The sequence below is a fragment of the Phaenicophaeus curvirostris genome, chromosome 22 (genome assembly GCF_032191515.1).
Source record: "Phaenicophaeus curvirostris isolate KB17595 chromosome 22, BPBGC_Pcur_1.0, whole genome shotgun sequence".
Lineage (NCBI taxonomy): Eukaryota > Metazoa > Chordata > Aves > Cuculiformes > Cuculidae > Phaenicophaeus > Phaenicophaeus curvirostris.
The window spans coordinates 5,394,305-5,412,236 of NC_091413.1; the positions used below are offsets into that span (position 1 = coordinate 5,394,305).

Sequence of the window (17,932 nt, forward strand, 5' to 3'; positions counted from 1 at the left end):
GAGAAGCCTGGTTTCACTTTGGATGCATGAGATGGATTCTTTTCTCCCATTGCAGCTTTTCCCTCGGTGCGCATAACTAGAATCTTGCCTCTCTATCCAAGTCATCTCCTTCCATGAAACTTTGTAAAACTTAATGACATGGCATCTTCAGCCAAATTTGATTGAAATTACTCAATAGGTTAAAAAATTATTGACACCCTTAATTGAAAAGGAGCTAGCGTACGTATTTATGCAAAATGCTCTATATGCTTATTTCAGTCTTTTTTTTTTTTCCTGGAAGACAGGACAGAAAACTCTCCCAGTTCTGGGAAGTCTTTCACACACAATTTTTTTGTACTTGCGTCCTTAGTTTTTGTATCAGATACATTGAACTCACCAGTCATACGACTTACAGAGGCTAAAACTTAACGGGCTGTGTCTTATCTTGGTTCCTGTCCTTCTACTAGAAAAGCTGAGATAGGAACAGATCAGGGGAAAAAATAAAAAGATAGATAAGACAAACTGAGCTCACTAATTGCTCTGACTACTGTGTCCCTTGAAAACACACACATAAATTGGGAGACTTCCCTAATGGCACGTTATCACAGACACTGAAGGCATCTTCTAGATCATTATTTAATTAGGAAAACCAATAATGTAATATTTGGACGTTCAAATCCTTAGTTGCTCCTAGACCTTAAAGGTGTATCTACCACCATAGCTTTTATGGCTAAGAGAGCTTATAATCTGTGAAGGAACCCAACAGAGTGAAGACAAGAGGTTTGAAGTATGTCAGACACACAGTGCAATGTTCTGAAAGCACCTGGGCTTTAGGTGATCTGGAGATAGAGAGAGAGGCAGCTAAAAGAGTTCAAGATACATGATGCCAGGGTCCCTGTGGAATGCTCTCTCAGCTTTCATTCTCTGTTGTGCTGGCAGTGAGGTACCTGTGGGGCTTTGATAAGACAATCAGTTATTCAACTTTCAGTCGTTTCACGTTTCTTTTGTTTTTATTTTCTTTTCACTGATAAGAGTGAGAATCAGAAACCCGTGACTGTGAGAATTCAAATTCTCTTTCTTTTCCTGAGCGACTCACGACTCACGGAGGTTCTCAAGGCAGTCTGGCCCTTTTTGAAGTGGCTAACTTTTACTTTTGACAAAACCTTTAGGGCAGATAAGAAAGCTCTGTGACACCTTAAACAAGCAGAAACCTCCCCAGGCACCAGAACCAAACTCCGTTATCTGGAGTAACCTATGGAAGCGAGTGAAATGACAGGTAGCAGCCCAGGGGATTATTGACAGCAATGGGAATTGATTTCAGGTGGGAGGAAAGAGAAGGATCCTCGAGAGGATGCTCTGTGGTGTGTTGGTGTTTAAATGGCAATGTGTGAAGCCTAAACCTTCACAGGGTCTCCCTGGTTGGTTGAGAGCATTCAGACAGTCATCCAAACAGGAGTGGAATGACTGTACTGAAAAAAAATGAGTGTTTCTTACTGGGAACTCTCTTGAGGCTTGCTTGCAGCTCATGGGAGTGTGGCGGATGGACGGGGCAGGGCTTGGACTCATGCCTGGCCAAGGCTTTAGTGTGGTGAAGTGCTCTCCGAGGACAGCCTAGATGACTCAGGAGCCTGTGTTTCTGCACAGCCAGCTGTGTACCTCGGGTGACAACCTTGATGCGTGCAACCAACTTGCAGAAACCCAACAGCTCCGGGACGGTGATTGACGCGGTTTTGTTTTGTTCTTTTTTTACTTTTCTTTTTTGGGGCAGCCCTTCCTCCTCCTTCCTTCTAAATTGTTTTCTCAGCTTGAGTCTCAAATTCTCTCCCCTGCTTGTCTTGAACAGCTGGAATGGTTCTGAACTGAGTGAAAAGGCAAGAAGCAAGACTGGGCTGGACCCTGGGTGGATCTCAACCTTCAGAAGGAGCAACCTGGCTGTCTAACCTGCAATGCTGAGAGCTGGGGGGATTTAACACCGCTGCAGATGGCTGCCTGCAGCTTAGCACTTGGACTGTGGCTCCTGCTGCTTCTCCAGGACATCCAGCCAGCCCCACAGGTAAGGCAGGGTGGCACCGGGATCCTGCAGCTCCTCGGGATGCAGGAGCCTGGAGAAGTGTGGGGACACCCTGGGCTGCAGGGCTGTCCTGCCCATAATTTGCGTGCTGGGTAGTGAGTGTCCACAGAAACAGGTTTTGTGCAGCGTGGGGTGATAAATGTATAAAGCAGAGCTGTCAGGAGATCAAGGTGGAAAGCAGACCTATCAAGAGAGTTTGCTCTCTCTGGGAACTTCTCAGGCAGAAGCAGTGCATGTGAGCTGTGATCTGCATGTTTTTGTTGGCATTGCTAGTGTTACTGTGCCTCTGGGCACATCATAGTTGGGGAATAAGGAGAGATTTGATAGAGGTGGAGGCCTGTACTCATTTGTTTGGGTGAGTGGCGTTTATTTTTGCCTCTATGGCCAGGTGCTCTGTGGCAGGCATGGTCCTTGCAGAGCTCGGTTCAGAGGGCTTCTGCCCATTCTGCTAGCGTGAGTCAGGGCTTGCAAATTGAATGGTAGGATGGTAAACGAAACAATAAAATACATTCCTTTTTACAACCTCTGACACCGACTTCCTTATGAATGGGCTTTCTGCATTGAATGGACTTAAAATAGACAGAGCCCACTAGTCGCACTCAGCTGATGCTGTAGATGCAAGCTAGCTGCCTGCTCAGATCGTATCTTCTGTTGCGGTTTGCTTTGCATCCCCTGCCAGTTACCCTCTCCTCCCTTGTGGATCACGTGGCAAGGAGCCCTCAGCCCCTGGCATCACTCCAGGTAATTTCCTGACACTTATGCACACGCACACACAAAAAGGTCAGTTGCAGAGGCTCTCAGCACAGGTAGGGTCAAGTAGGTGAGTAATTTCACGCTGCATTGGGTCCTAAAATTGGCTGGTTTTCCTTGCAATGGAAATAGGAGCACACACTATACTGATTGTACCTTGTCAATGAATGATGTAGCACAGCCCCTGGGCTATCAGGAGGTTTTTAACAAGGAACTGACTCCAAGTCCTGCATCCTCTTCACAGACATTTGAAAAAGATCCTCCTGGCTCTTTTGGTAAGAGTAGGAGTTTGTCCTTGTGTCTTTGGGTGTAAATTCCCCTCCCACATTGCACATTTGCTCTGTTTTGCCCTGGTTATCTGTCCTGCCACTGTCTCCTTCCTGAAATGTAGAAGAACCGCTGTTCTTCTGTAGGACTGGAGTCAGTAGTCCTTACCCACTCGAGGGATGCTTAGGGGGGCATTCAGATAAGCTTGCCTAGCCTGCCGAATGCACGCTGCTTTAGGAGAAAGCCAAAAGAAAAAAGATGATATTTTTGCTATTTAACATCGCTTTTGGTGGTTTGTTCACAAACTGAAAGAGGCAGACAGAAAATTTGGTTTTCTAGTATTATTGTCAGCATTCAGACTCACTACAAAATCAGCCGTTATGTGGAATAAGTACGTAGATCTTGCTGGGATAAGCAACTAGTTTTCACTCTCTTTCTATATTGCCTCTGTCACAGTGGCCTCTTTTAATGCTACTGGACTACAAGTGGTGGTGTTTAATGTTAACATTAAACTATATTGTACCTCACTGGAGTCAACAGCTTGGGTTTTGTTTGTTTTAATATTCAGTTAACTCTCACTTGTTAATAATGTCTTTACTATCAAGCAGATGAAGCTTGGCTACTTGAAGCCTTAGATTATTAGTGTCTTTTGGTCTGTTTGAATTTGGATAGAAGCTTGAGAGTCAACTGTTTTGCTGCAGTATTAGTCAGTTCTAGAATGGCCAATGCTAGTAGGAGATTTTTTTTTTTTACCGTAACACACTTTCTTCCTGGCTTACAGCTCATTTATAGCAAGCTGATTTCTTATTCTGCCTCACCATTACTCTTTCTCTATGAGCTCAAAAGCCCATAAATAAATGAGTCAAACCTTGTCCTGACTGAATTGCAGAGTAGTCCACTGAATTCAGCACCATCTTTGAAATTGCCATTAGTGAAATTGGAGGAGCAAATGTATCTGTAGATGCAAGCAAAGTGAGAAGAGCTACAAGAAGTCTATTATCTAAAACAAATTCTCAAAAGCAAGCACTAAAAAGGATGTATTTCTTTCACAAGATGTATTCCAGCTCCTGCTAAATCAAAAACCTTTATTTAAAGCGCATGCAGGAGAAGATCAGTGAAATTCAGTCTCTGACTCCCTCCAGGTGAACAGTACACGGAATTTGATTTAAGAGGTCCTTGTATTAGAGGAAAGCCAGGTGCAAATTCCTAGTCTATATAGACTTATGGCTTGTTAAAAAATATGGACGGGTTAACTTTGTAGTGGTAGGCTTTCTGCTACCCTGGCTGTTGTTCACTACACCAGCTTACCTTCGAGTTTATTTAAACATTTAAGTGCTTCTCTACAGCTGGCATAAAGCAGAATGAACTCTGCATTGTGTCCTCATGTCCAGTCTGGATCAAATCAATTCTGGTGTAGTATACAGATGCAGAAATGGTGTCTGTGAGGTTTCCCATTCCAGCTGTGCCCATCAACCTGGCCGCACAGAGCCGCTGGCTTTCTTGTACTGAAGGTACCACCGGTGACTGGGCAGCCACAGGGTGAGGTGTTTCAGTGCAGTAGCTCCCCGAAAACCAACTTCACTAATTCAGAAAGCGGAGTTCTGAGTCAAATAAAATTCTTGAACTGATTCATCCACTGGGAACACCATTGCGCTCTCTCATTGAGCTAGAGAGGAAGGAAAATACGGGTACAGGTAGGAGAGGGGAAGTGGGATTGCACGTCTGGATGATGGCAAAGAGCCAGAGGGTTTGCGTAGCTGTAAGAGCTTCCGATTCCCTCCCTTCTTTTAGGTGATCCCTGTTCTGATTAAGGCTTGACAAGAGGGACGTTTTCTTTAAAAGCTTCCATTCTTGGCTAACGTCTCGGTCACAAAACCAGAAATCCATTAGATGACAGGCTCTCTGAGCTGCAGCTGCTGGTAATCCAGCCTGGAAAAAGGGTCTGTGCAGCTCAAACCCATGCGTATCTGTGCTGGGAGATCAGTGCTGCTGTGCTGGGGGGAATTTTTCTCAGAATTTCCCTCATCTAAACAGGATCATCCTGTGCTGTCCCCAGATTCCTTTATAGCCATGGTGTTAGAAGAGAACCATCTTTTCCCCTGCCTGTTTTGATTACAAACAGCATTTGATGTGGTCCTAAGCAAACTACTTGCCAAAGTTTATTGATGGAAAGGTGGTTTCGTGTTTCACTGGAAAAGCTAGAGACAGTGTGAAGTGTAAGTTCCACTGTACCATACTGACCTATCCTTGAGCAGTCGTTGTCCCCTTAGTAATTGAACAGCAAGTGTTGGAATGATAAGAGGTATTTACAGCTCCATTGTTGATAATTTGGACAAGGCTTGGTAAAACCAAGCAAGTCCATGGCTGCCCCATCCCTGGAGGGGTTCAAGGCCAGGTTGGAAGGGGCTTGGAGCCCCTAATCCACTGGGAGGTGTCCCTGCCCATGGCAGGGATTGGAACTGGTTGTGCTTCGAGGTCCCTTCCAACCCAAACTGTGATTCTGCGACAGTATGTCCCTTTATGCTCTACAGAGCCTGCCTGGGTTTTCCTGGTGCTACCACCATGAAGATACCCATAATTGTTGATAGTTGTTGGACCAAGCAATAGAACTTCAGAGGCTCCTCTAAGGCTGAAAGAACATGAAGCTACAGGGCCTTTTCCTGTCCTCAGCCTTGTGGTGGCCTCAGTGTCACCTTACTGTGAGTTCATACAGGTTCAGCCTGGAAGTGCAAGCTCAGGACTGGACTATGCAGACAATAGGAGTTCCCCCATGTCATTTTGATATACAGGATTAGAAATCCAATTTGTATTCTGGCTGGACTTTGTGGTAGGCTTACCACTATAATGGAAATGATAAGTTGCTATTGAAAACAGACACGTCGGTTCAACAACCTTCATTTCTGAGAAGTTATATGCATGTTTTACTTCCATAATTCCATGGAGATCTAATGCTGTCTTTGGCTGAACCACTGAAATGTTTTTTACTTTTAAACAGAATTGGTTAATCAACATTAAAATATTGCATAACTCCAGCACTCAGTCATTCTGCCCAGGAACAACAGCATTAAGTGTTTTGCAGTCCTTTCAAATCTGGATGGATTTGGTGGTTGATGGCTAGATTTCTGCTGCAAAAAAGGTATAGGCGACAGCTGAGGAATGAGAAAAACTCAAAAACTTCTGTCCTATCAGTTGGAGTCTTCCTGTACGCAGAGATCTAAGATGATGGTCAAAGCAAGGAAACGCACAAGGTAACTTTCCAGTAGCACCGAGTCTTGAAAGGAGTAGGGATGGAAAATTTGTAATCTAGAATTCTCAGTGTTTTTTTGTGAATTCCTTCCAGTGACCTCTTCCTAATTAGAAATACTGAGCTCATCAAAATAAAGCATCAAACAAGCCAGTATTTTATTGCGAACTTGCACCCTGATTTCCCTAATTATAGGTGAGATGTTGGAGGTGGCGTTTCACATGTGGGAAGAGCAGTTACAGGGGGTGAAACTGAGCTAATTCACATGTTCACATGATCTTTAAGATCCCTTCCAACCCAAACTATTCTATGATTCTATGAACACATAGTGACACTCAAAGATATTTTGCAGGTAGCTACAGATTCGAAGTGGCGGGGTCTTTAGAAGGTGTTTTCTCGGCCATGAAAGTCATGTCATGATTTGTTACAATGACTGCTTTTTACAGCAGAGCACCTTGGACTTGGCTCAGTAAAAAGTAAAGGTGTCTACAAAGCTGTGCTAGAACAGGATACTTGAAAGCAGCATTTCTTGTGCAGCTGCAGGTGTCCTGTGTTATGTAGCTGGCTGTAGGGTATAGCTGCCCTCTTGTGGAAAGGGAGAAAAAAAAGATTGAGCACCCTTGTATGTAGATTTTCATAGTTTGTGTAGCATGTATGCGTAGTTCACACAGGGATTTATGACAGACATAGCATCGGGTCAAATTTATACTCAGAATTTATATTGTAACTAGGGCTCCAGGAAAGCTGGGGAAGGGCTCTTGATGAGGAACTGCAGGGATAGGATGTGGAGGAACACTTTTCAACTGAAAGAGGGGAGAGATTGAGATGAGATCTGAGGAAGAAATGTTTTGCTGTAAGGGTGGGGAGGCCCTGGCCCAGGTTGCCCACAGCAGGGGTGGCTGTCCCATCCCTGGAGAGGTTCAAGGCCAGGTTGGATGGGGCTTGGAGCCCCTGACCCAGTGGGAGGTGTCCCTGCCCATGGCAGGGGGATTGGAACTGGATGTTCTTTAAGGTCCTTCCCAACCCAGACCATTCTATGATTCTGTGCTTCTAGGATTTAATTCACTCCATATCACTGCCGTGCCTCCTGACTGACCCTTTGGTTAGGACTGGTCTCCTTGTGTCCTTTCCTGTTGCTCAGTTTAGTCTTTGAGTGGCCAGCTAGCGAGGGTGCTTCTCCACACAGATGGAAAGAAATTCTCCTTCCTCCCCCTACAGCCTAAAGCTTCCTCTACAGAAAAGACACATACGGGGTGCACATTTGTCAGCTTGCTTTGTCACCAGGCTGAGCAAGCAGAGATTGGCTGTTTCCTTTCTGCACTAAGCTAGAAAAAGTGCTTTGTAGGGTGGCTGTGTTGGTGCAGAAATGCGTCAGGCAGGAGTTCTCGGTTTTATTACAGGAGCTCGATGAAATTTATTAATTTCGATATGTTTCTGTTTCTTGTCCTTTTGTTCATTTCTTCCTTGACTGAAAGTTTCTGTTTTCTGATGTAACTTGGGGCGAGTTAACCAAGTTCAGTGTTTCATGGTCCTGCCCTGAAAAGAACAGCGCCTCTCTTTTGTCTGTTTCGATTTCTAGGGATCGTTAACCCCATCTCATTCCTGTGATACACATGAGAATTGGTTCTATGATGAAACTTTCCGAAGCTGCTGTTACCAGTGTCCCTCAGGTCAGTATGTTTATAATTCAGTCCAATTAACGTGGAGCCTTTCTCACAGAGACAGTAGGAACCCTGTGTATCTGCACAACTGCATTTTGTCCTTGCAGAAAAGCACAGTTCCATGAGTCACTCTCTAGTGTGGATCCAGATGTGAACTTCTCTCCACTGCCTCGCTCCTGTTCAGACAATCTGTAACTTGCAAATAAGATAACTTGCTAGATTTATTGTGTTTTTTATCGGTTGACTTGACACTGAAGAAGCTAAAAGTAGGCAGGTCTAAGAACTCATTTCAACTTGCCTCAGGGTGTGGAAACAGCACAGAGAAGTTAAGCAAATCAGAGACAAAACAATATGAAACGAAGGTGTGCAAAATCTATCACTATCCTCACAGTCAAAACAACCTAGACAGCATCACACGTGAGAAAGGGAACAACCCCTTGTCAGAGGACACAGCGAGATTTGCCAGAAGCCAGCGGCGACTCAGGGGCACATGAGGTCTGAAGCAGGAAACGTCTTGGTGAGATAAAGTTCTGGAAATGTCTGAAACTACCCCTATTGGCCAAAAAACCCCACAGTGGGTGGGGCATTTCATGGTACTTCACCATCATCAGCCTCTTCTTACAGAAATGCTTTCTTTTCCTGTTTGGTTTTTTTTAAAGGACATTTCTTTGTCCTCTAGTAATAAAGAGAGGTTTAGTGTTGGTTGCCAGCATTTGCATGCAGTAATGCTGGGGTTCCCATGGGGACATCCTGTACTGCTGGCCACACCACAAGATTCATTCAAAAGCTGTATAAATAAACAAGATGAAGGTATAGAGAAACTGGTCCTGTAAAAGAAGAAGAAGGTTGGGGATGTGACTCAGAGCCAGCCTCAAGAAAAGCTCCTTTCTCCTTCAAAACCGTACTTTGCAAAGGGTCCCAAAATGATAGATGTCACAGTGACATCTTGTGAACTGCAGAGATCTGAGTTACATCTGGCTGTAATGAGCTGCCAGCCTGCTCATTCCTGAACCTGGTTTTGCTGCCACATCCTTGGACATCTCTTCACATCCTCCTTCACAACAGAAACTCACAAGAATCCTTTTTCATTTTGATCTTCCACTACTTCTTCAAGCAATTACCTGTTCGTATCTACTACAAGCTTGACTGCTCCCTGCAAAGAAAGAGAAGCTTTTCTAAAACACCATTTAATCAAAGTGGAGCATCTCGAACCCTTGATGCAGCCTGGTTTTACTTGGTGTTCCAGCCCACAGATGTACAGCTTTCAGTCTGAGCACACTGGCCCACATGCAAGCCATCCTCTGTTTTCAAGTTAATTTCAAGTTCAACTTCAAAATAAACTTCAAATCAAACCTCAAAAGATCATTCTAATCAGTTTCTACGGTTGCCACATCTCTTCTTATGTAATTAATTCTTGTGCAGGTTAAATGATACTTGTGATACTGGAAGAATCTTTTCTGTCTGTCATCACAGAACAAAATATATTCTTCCTGTCAAGGGGAGGAACAGAGTTTTATAGGAAATAGTGGTATATGCTAAAACGTTTCATGCTGTGCAGTGGCTGGTATTCCACCTTCCTTCTGTTTATTCTATTTATGAGTTTTTACCTTTTTTTTTTGTTTTAGAATCTAGATCTGATATCCAGCTCCACAAGGTAGTGCTGCAGTCACCACTTGAGATAATTTCCCAGCCACAGTTAACAGCAAATCATCAGGAATGAAAGAATGCTCATATTCACAGAAGAAAAACACTGCCTCAATAGTTAAACTATTAAGCTTAAATTTCTTTATTTCACCCTTCTGGCTGTGATGGGTCCACGCACAGTGTTGCTGGGATCCCTTCACACATGAATGGGAAAGACAAAGATGGGCTAGAGAAGCTAAATGACAGGTACAGAGAGACTGTGGTACTTGTGTCTAGCAGGTCAGTGAGCATACAAGAACACTTCAGGATGGTTTTCTCCTTTGATTTTGAACAAGTATCCTGCACGTTTTGTTTTTCTTTCTCCAGGCTATGTTAAAAAGAAAGCATGTCCTGGGAACCCAGTTGAAGACTGCCTGAGGTGTGGACCTGAACAATATGTGAAGGAAACATTCCCAAATCTACAATGTGAGGCTTGTGTATCATGCGCAAAAGGTTTGCTTTCCCTCACGCGTACCTTGCAGTTATATTCCCTCTGTGTATTTGACTTACACTTTATTTATATTTAATTAACTTAGAATTTGCAGCAACAAAATTATGCATCCTTGGTTGCTGAATGCCAACTTCCACATGATCAGTATTGCTTCCTGTGTGACCCGGGACATCCTGATAAATCCCTTATCCAAGTCAGATTTGTCCGTTCTGTCTTACCTTACAAGCCACTGTCTACAGGCTTCTCTCGTTATTCATGACTTTAGTTGCCACTGGACAGTGTCAGCAGCTTGTTCTGCTTCCTGAGCCTTTGAACCGGTGTTGCTCAGCTTTGGGCCCCACTTTGTGTCTTCCTTGCAGAGTGACCCCTTGTTACCGCATCCGTTCCTTCCCCACAGAACCTGACCTTGTGGAGAAACAGCCCTGCACCTTCAATTCCAGCCGAAAGTGTGAGTGCCGCCCAGGCCTTTTCTGCGAAATCGATGTCGAGAACACCTGCAGTCGCTGCCGGAAGCACACTGTGTGCAAGCCTGGCTTTGGAGTCAAAGTCAGAGGTAGGAATTCCTACCTGTCCAGCTTACCTTTCCTCATCTTGGCCGTAGGCCTGGACCTGATGCATTTTGGTTGGTCGGTCCTCACTCATCATTTTTGTTCAGGCACCGCAACAAATGATGTTATTTGTGAAGAATGCCCTTCTGGGACCTTCTCTGATCAAGACTCCAGCACTGATGTCTGCAAGCCTCACACAAAGTAAGTCCACAGCTCCTTAAAATGACTAACTGATTAATTAAAGTTAATAAAGAACAAAAAGTCACACCTGTCGCTTTTGCTGAAAAATATACAGATTTATCTTAGAGGCCATAGGATAGCTTTGGGCCAATGTGCAGAGTTCAGAAGGCCTCTCTTTATACCTGTTGCACAGCTCTGTACCGAAGGAAGGAAGGCAGGAATCCCTCTTGCCTCAGTTTTAGTTTACTAAGCATAGCAGCACTATACATGTGTGTGAGCATCAGGTTTGCATCCAGGTCAAGAATTCTTGCCACAGGGGTGAGAAGAAGGCTAGTGACTTTTTTTCACTGCAAGTAATGAATGCAGGGGGTACAAAATTGACCAAAGGGACATTTGGCACGTGGAAAATGCTCCTACCTTGTACTATGGCAGTTTCTTCAAGCACTGATACTCTTTTCTCTTTCATTCCTAGCTGTGCCAAGTTAAACAAAGTGGCACTGAGCCAAGGAAACGCCACACACAATCAGGTTTGCCTGGACCAGTTGCCCACCTACCTCACCCCAGGCACTTTGTCTGTGAGATTCATCAATGAGACAAATAACTCTGACCTAAGAAGTTATGAGGAGAACCAGGTGACCGTTGCTGGTATCCTTTTAAGTGCCACAACAACTGAAAACCCCAGTTCAACTCCTGAAGAGAAAGCTCTGGCTGGCACTTTTCCTACCTCAGCCAAAGGGGTGACGACAATGAGAGGTACCAAAAATAAAGTGTTTACACTGTCTTCTGGCATGTTTTATTTGTATTTAACTTTGGTAAATGCAGTTTTTATGTGGGAGCTTCTTGCTGATCCCCTATGCCTTGTGAAATGTTGTCCATGGTTCTATGTTCAAATACATCGATCTACTAATTGCTCGCCCTCTGCCTTTTCTTAATCTTCCCTGTGCTCCTTTCCCTTTTCTGTGCTACAGGTCCAGCTCTTTGGGCAGTGGTTCTTTCTGTGATAACACTACTTGTGGGAACTCTGTTATTTTGGAAATGGAAGGTCTGCAAGAAGCGGATCCTCATTCTCAAAGGAAAATGTGAGTTTTAAAGCTATAGTACATAGCATGCTGTTTGATCTCCACGTATGTGCCAGCTGGGAACTCAAATATCCCCAAATTTTGTTGAGGTCACTGGGGAAGAGAATGTTTACTGCTGCCTGGGGGAGGTGGGCCAGATAAGGGTTCTAGGGAAACTTCATGCAGCTTCTTGGAGGACATGAGAGAAAGGTTGAAGCAGCTGTGAATTTATGGAGGAAGATACTACAAACTGGGCTGGGAAAGGGGGACCAATGGCTGCTTCTCTCAGCACAAACACTAATATTACATGATTCCTGAAGTGGTTTGTGAGTATTTTTTGGTTTCTGGGATAGGGCTGGACTTTAAGCCTGAGAGGAAGAATGAATTTTACTGATATTGACTCTCAGTAGCTTTGCCTGGAGTTACGTGTGGGTTGTGCCTGCGGAACCACATTCCCTCTTTTAAAGAAAGCAAGAAGTGCACGTTGCAGGTTGGCCATAGACCTCTGGGTGTGGTAAAGTTGCTAGAGCTGATACGCTCCATTTGCTAAATGAATGGTTTCTTTTACCAGCACATCTGCGTTCCATCACTTCGCACAAATCCAGCCTCAAATCTCAAGGTGAGTGACTGATGGACCAGGAGTTGTAATCCATATAGCCGAAGAATAAATGGATAGTTTTAATACAGAACTTTATTTTATGGAATTTTAATTGAAAAGGCGGAACTTCTATTGTCAAATGCATGTCTATGCTGGCGTGCAAGAGGCCAGTCCTCTTGTCTGTCCTGTGCAGGCAGATGATGCTTTGGATGTCACAAGCCTCTAGATGGCACTTCTTTCCTACAGCACCTCAATGGTCAGGTCCTGTGCCCATGCAGGCATGTTTTACTGGAACTGAATTAATTCCTAGGCGCACATCCTAGGGCATGAGTTCCATAAAATGTGGATGTTAGCCCTAACAACCTGTACAGAATCCCTACAGTACACACATTTTCTCCAATTAACTCATCCCCTCACAGCACTCCCATTTCCATCGACTGACCTATTCTCTTCTGTTGTATTAGATTCTCCTAATCACCACACATCTGGGCTTTGTCTACTCATTTATTCAGGAATACACTTTAGCAGCTCTTGTGTGAAGCTTAGTTTTCTTAAAGTGGAATTTTTGCTTCCTCACTTGCCTCACACAATAGAAACTGAGCGTGCAGCATTATAGAGCTGATGCATTGAAAATAAAGGTGGCTGCATGTCAGGGTGAAATTAGGTAGTGGGCCTGAGCCTGCTCAGCTTCATGGTACTACAGAAGGATGCTGTACGCTCCCTTTATTCCCACCTCTCTTCTTTCCCGGCCTTCCCTTCCTCCATCCTTGCATAAAATCACATGCCTTTAATATTCCTTTGACCACACAATGAACTTATCCAACTTGTTAATCCGGTAGAAAGCTATTAACACCTTTTAACCATTTTTTTCCCTTTAAATAAACCTGTCTTCTGCTTATCTAGAAACTTTACTCAATTTATCAGTTCCTTATTTCATTAGGTGAATGCCAATTGTGGTGTGGGAGAGTGATAGGGATGGCCACAAAGGGCTTTGGGGAGAGCAGGACCTTGCAGTCTTGGCAGCAACACATTGCTGGGTCACCTAAGCCGAGCCGTCTAAGTGTGTCGTGTGGTAGAGAAAGCCTAATGCAGCTGGGTTGGGTGGTAGTTTAGGACATGGCTAGGTGATAATCAAGAGCAAATATTACCATTCTTGTGATTGCTGTGAATTCTGATAATTTTTCCTCTTTCCATTGCAGGTTCTAATCTAGTGAACAAATGTGCAGTAAGTGTAAAAACTTTCCAAAACAAATCACTTCCCATTCCAATGTAAATAATCATGAGTTTAAATGTCCTGTTATGGAGTGCCAGCCTTTTTGTTTGGATTTTCCTCTATAACGTGTGATCCTCTAGGTGGAGCCTTGAGATGTTCTAGGACTTGTTTCTTTCTGGTGTTGGGCTGTGTTTAATTTGGTGGTAAATAATGTCATGCTGCCAGTCTTACTTGTGAAGGGAATATTTGGTGTGACCTTGTGCCACTTATGGTACATTCTATTGGACAAGATCTAAAATCACAGGATAAACAATGACTTTTCTATCTCCTGTCCTCTGATACTTATCTCACCAGTAAATATGAAAAATATTGTGTTCAAATTTTTTTTTTCCAAGCAACTCTCTTAAAATTCTTACCTCTAGCATCTATCTTTTCTAATGATATTAGACTGAGCTTCAGCCCCCAGGTTGTAGCTGCTACTACATTGCTGGACAGCAGACTCTGCAACCAAGCATTCAGTGTAAGACTCACAGCAAAAGGTCAAAATGACAAATAGGTGGTTTTGCAAGGGTTCATCAGCATCTAAATTGCAGACAAGGCAGTGGAATTTACCAAAACATCCAGGAAACTGGATTTCAGTGGAAGCAGGGGTACGTTCTTGCAAATATCATTGAAAATTATGTGAACTGAGCTTAGAAACACTAATATTTAAATATGGTCTTAAGTGATGCAGGAACCTATTTCAAAGAAACTTAAGTTCCTTGATCAGGAGTTTTTTTAACTCCCTATGACAGTGGTGCTGTGAAGCACATGCTGTTACTCTGACTACCACAGAAGGATTCTGCAGACCTATGGCAATTTTGTAGTGTTGTTTATACATTCACCCCACTCTACTCTCTATTTTTATTGCCAGAAGATCATCCTGACTCCTGACAATGGGCTAGAAGAAAAGGAGTTAATTGACCAAATCCTCCCTTTGGAAGCCAACAATAACTTGGTCTCCAGCACAGAAAAAACATGTAGTCCTGATATGAATCTGACTGACGTGACACAGAGCAATGGAAATGCCCCAGACTGCCCTATCGATTCTCGAGTGAGAGATCACACAAACAATCGGATTGGTGAGTCTTGGTTCACTTCCCTGGGCAGCTGTTCCAGGGCTTGAGAATCCTGCCTTCTCTAATTCGTCTTTCTCCTGTAGTCCTTGCTGTAGCGTATGGCTTCCTCACATGGGAGCTAGATCTGCTTCAGAGAAAGTGCCCAGAGTCCCCTTGACAGCGTTCCAAAAGCAGGTAGTGTAGTATAAAATATACAGGCCTTCTTCATGACATAGTATGTTCAGCGCCTTGATTTCAAAATTCAAACTGCTTTTTATTAAATAAACAACTAAATAGACAACTTACAATGCATGAATTCCAAAAGCTGTAGCAGGTTAGAGACTTCCGTGTTTTCACAGTGATGGGCTCAATCTGAATGCCTCTGATTAAAAAAGGGGAAGAAGAAAAAGAAAACCTGAGTACCAAATGCAAATTTTGCATGAAAAGGAACCATCTCTAGGGTCAGCGGTGATTGTTACCTACACTCAGCACTGTTTTTTTCCTTCCTCAGACAAAATATACATCATGAAGGCCGACACTGTTATTGTCGGGTCCATTTCAGAAGTGCCCAGTAGCAAGAATTGTGCTGCTAGAGGATGTGAAAGTAATGTTGATGCCCAGGAGAACATGGAAGAGGAACTGGTAATGCACTATCCAGAGCAGGAAACAGAGTCTTTTCCAGGGAATGATGTGATGATTCCTGTGGAAGAAGAGGGGAAGGAATTTCATCACCCCACCACTGCCACTGAAAAGTAGTAACCCACTGAGCAGATCTGTCAAGCTACAGAAACATCCCGTGTGACACTAAGCTGAAACTTTGACAAGGGAGGTAAACACATTGTGCCTAAGGTTACCTGAAAACTCATGTTAAACACTGAAACACGTTCAAGCAAGGAGTGGTGGAACCTATTTTATCTAAGAGAGAGGATCATTCAAATCATTGGACTTTACGGCTGATGTAAAATATCCCTCTTTCCCTCTGTCTCCCAGTATCACACTGGAAACAAATCTGAATCAAAGCTACAAAATTCAGAGGCTGTCTGGATGCCAGCACAAGTTTCACAGCTTTGCTTTTCCTGTATGAAAGAATAGATTGAAAACTATGTCTGATTACTTCTATTAGCCATGAAAATTATGGCCAGAATTCCGAGCTAAGCTCGTGACCCAGCCACGTTTCATATCTTCTTTCTGTTCCACTATTACCAGTACTTCCAATTCTGTCATATATTTTGCAACATCTGGTATTTTTCTTAAAGGCTTCGACTCTTGAATGAAAGAAATGACAATTTCCGTTTTCCCCAACACAACAGAACTCTTCAGTTTGTGGGCTTTGTATTTCTTGAGGAAATAGGATTGAAAGGTGCCACATAGGCTCAGAAAACAGAAGGCAAATAAAACTAATTGAAGGCTAATATACTTTAGGCCATTCTTTCGACTTTTTGGAGTCTGATTCATGTTTTGCTTGACTACTTCAGATCATCAGTAAGTATACAAAATGCCTCTTCTGACGGAAGCTAAACTGGCTGAATGTTTGGATATTGGATGAACTATGGGTTTAGCCCATAGTCTGTAAAAAGGGAAAAGAAGAAAGTAAACTGGTTTTCTGCAAAAACGAAGGACTGAAAAACAGACACAGTAGTTATTTCCAATAACATTGTTAATGTCTGCTTGTTTGATAACTGTAAATGTAATAGTGCTGACTGTGTTTTTGCTCAGCACAATGGAAAATGAGCAAGATGACAAAGTGTGCCTTAATAATCAAAAAAAAAGGAACCACAAAACCAATGACTTGCTTTGTAGTTTTACCCTGGACGGGGTACTGTAATAACAGCTGTGCAACTTCAGCGTCTTTTGTCTCAGAACACACAAAAGGAACATAAGGGCATGAAAAACACCTTGGGTCAGACTAATAGTACGAGCCTGGCATTTTATCTCTGACAGTTGCAGTAAGAGATGCTGTTTAGGAAGAGCACATAAGCCTGGCTGATGCCTGCTCTTTGTATTCCTCATAGTTCTGCAGCTTCAGCTGTAATTGGATCAAGGATGTTTAAGAGTTTGTCCCAACCTTTACTATTGATTCATACTGCCATTATTTTTTCTTCTCTCTTTTGAATTTCCTGGTACAACCCACCTCCACAAGCACCTGTGGCAACACACAGCAGAGAGTTCCCATTCACTGTGTGAAAAAGTACTTTTACCACTTCTAAACTGACCTCTTACTAATTTCAGTGAGTGTCACTAGTTCTTGTATTACAGAATTTAGTGCAATACTGAGTTGCTTTTGTGATTCTTGATTGTATCCTCCTCGGTCTCCAAGCTGAGTTCCCATTGTTTTCTGTTTCTCATGTAAGTTAGACCCTCCACTGCCTTGGTCATTTTAGTTGACCTCTTCTCTACCTTCACTACATTCTTCCGGACATCCGGAGGCCAGAACCATGCACCACAGTGAAGAAGAGGGATGGACCAAGCTTTTAAATAGTGGCAAAATGACACTTTCTGCTTTGTTCCCAGTATCTCTCTAGTTGATGCCCACTGTATTGTTTGCTTTTTATTGACTGCCCTGCACACTAAGCAGAGGATTTCAGAGAACCATCAAAGACTATTCCATGGCCGCTTTTCTGAGCATTAGCTGCTAGAAGTGAATTCAGTACCATGTATGCCTGCTTTAGATTATTTTCCCTACATATATTGCCTTCTGTTTATCTACATAGAAGCTGATCTGCCACTTTTTATGAGCTCCTTCCAGCTTTATTTGCCTTCTACATGTCATGTAACTACCTGGAGAAGTTTAGTATTGCCTTCACTGTGTGGGCACTCTTGTCTCCAGGTCATCGATGAAGGTATTGAATAGAACTGGCCAAACAATCCTCACTGCTGACTGTCTACGCTGAAAAAATTACCGTTGTGCTGTGCTCTTTCCTTCCTGCCTTTTAAACAGCTGTAACTGTTGTATTTTGTAACCATTTAGCAAATCCATAAAGTGACCTTTCCTCCAATCCTGTGACAACTTTGTTTTTTCCAGCACTTTGGGTGTGGAACTTCATCAAAGGCTTTTTGAAATTCTCCATGTGGTAGTTCCACTGGATCTCGTTTATCCATTATACCTCCCAGTATAAGGAAGGTACATTATCA

At 43.3% G+C, this 17,932-nt stretch overlaps 1 protein-coding gene across 1 annotated transcript; it reads left to right on the forward strand.

The window, feature by feature from the left end:
- The first annotated feature begins 1,459 nt into the window (after positions 1-1,459).
- On the forward strand, positions 1,460-17,270 carry TNFRSF8 (TNF receptor superfamily member 8). Its single transcript, XM_069875008.1, has 12 exons — positions 1,460-1,694; positions 1,823-2,032; positions 7,891-7,981; positions 9,983-10,108; positions 10,504-10,659; positions 10,762-10,855; positions 11,307-11,587; positions 11,803-11,913; positions 12,464-12,511; positions 13,690-13,715; positions 14,617-14,824; positions 15,312-17,270. The coding sequence occupies exons 2-12, from the start codon at positions 1,961-1,963 to the stop codon at positions 15,554-15,556; spliced, it is 1,458 nt and encodes a 485-aa protein (XP_069731109.1). The 5' UTR covers positions 1,460-1,694; positions 1,823-1,960; the 3' UTR covers positions 15,557-17,270.
- The last annotated feature ends 662 nt before the right edge of the window (positions 17,271-17,932 follow it).

Excerpts from the sequence above, each read along its gene's own strand:
- TNFRSF8 (XM_069875008.1), top strand. The coding sequence starts at position 1,961 with ATGGCTGCCTGCAGCTTAGCACTTGGACTGTGGCTCCTGCTGCTTCTC. Across the intron at positions 11,588-11,802 it reads AGGGGTGACGACAATGAGAG|GTCCAGCTCTTTGGGCAGTG; the intron begins GTACCAAAAATA and ends TCTGTGCTACAG. Across the intron at positions 14,825-15,311 it reads TCACACAAACAATCGGATTG|ACAAAATATACATCATGAAG; the intron begins GTGAGTCTTGGT and ends TTCCTTCCTCAG.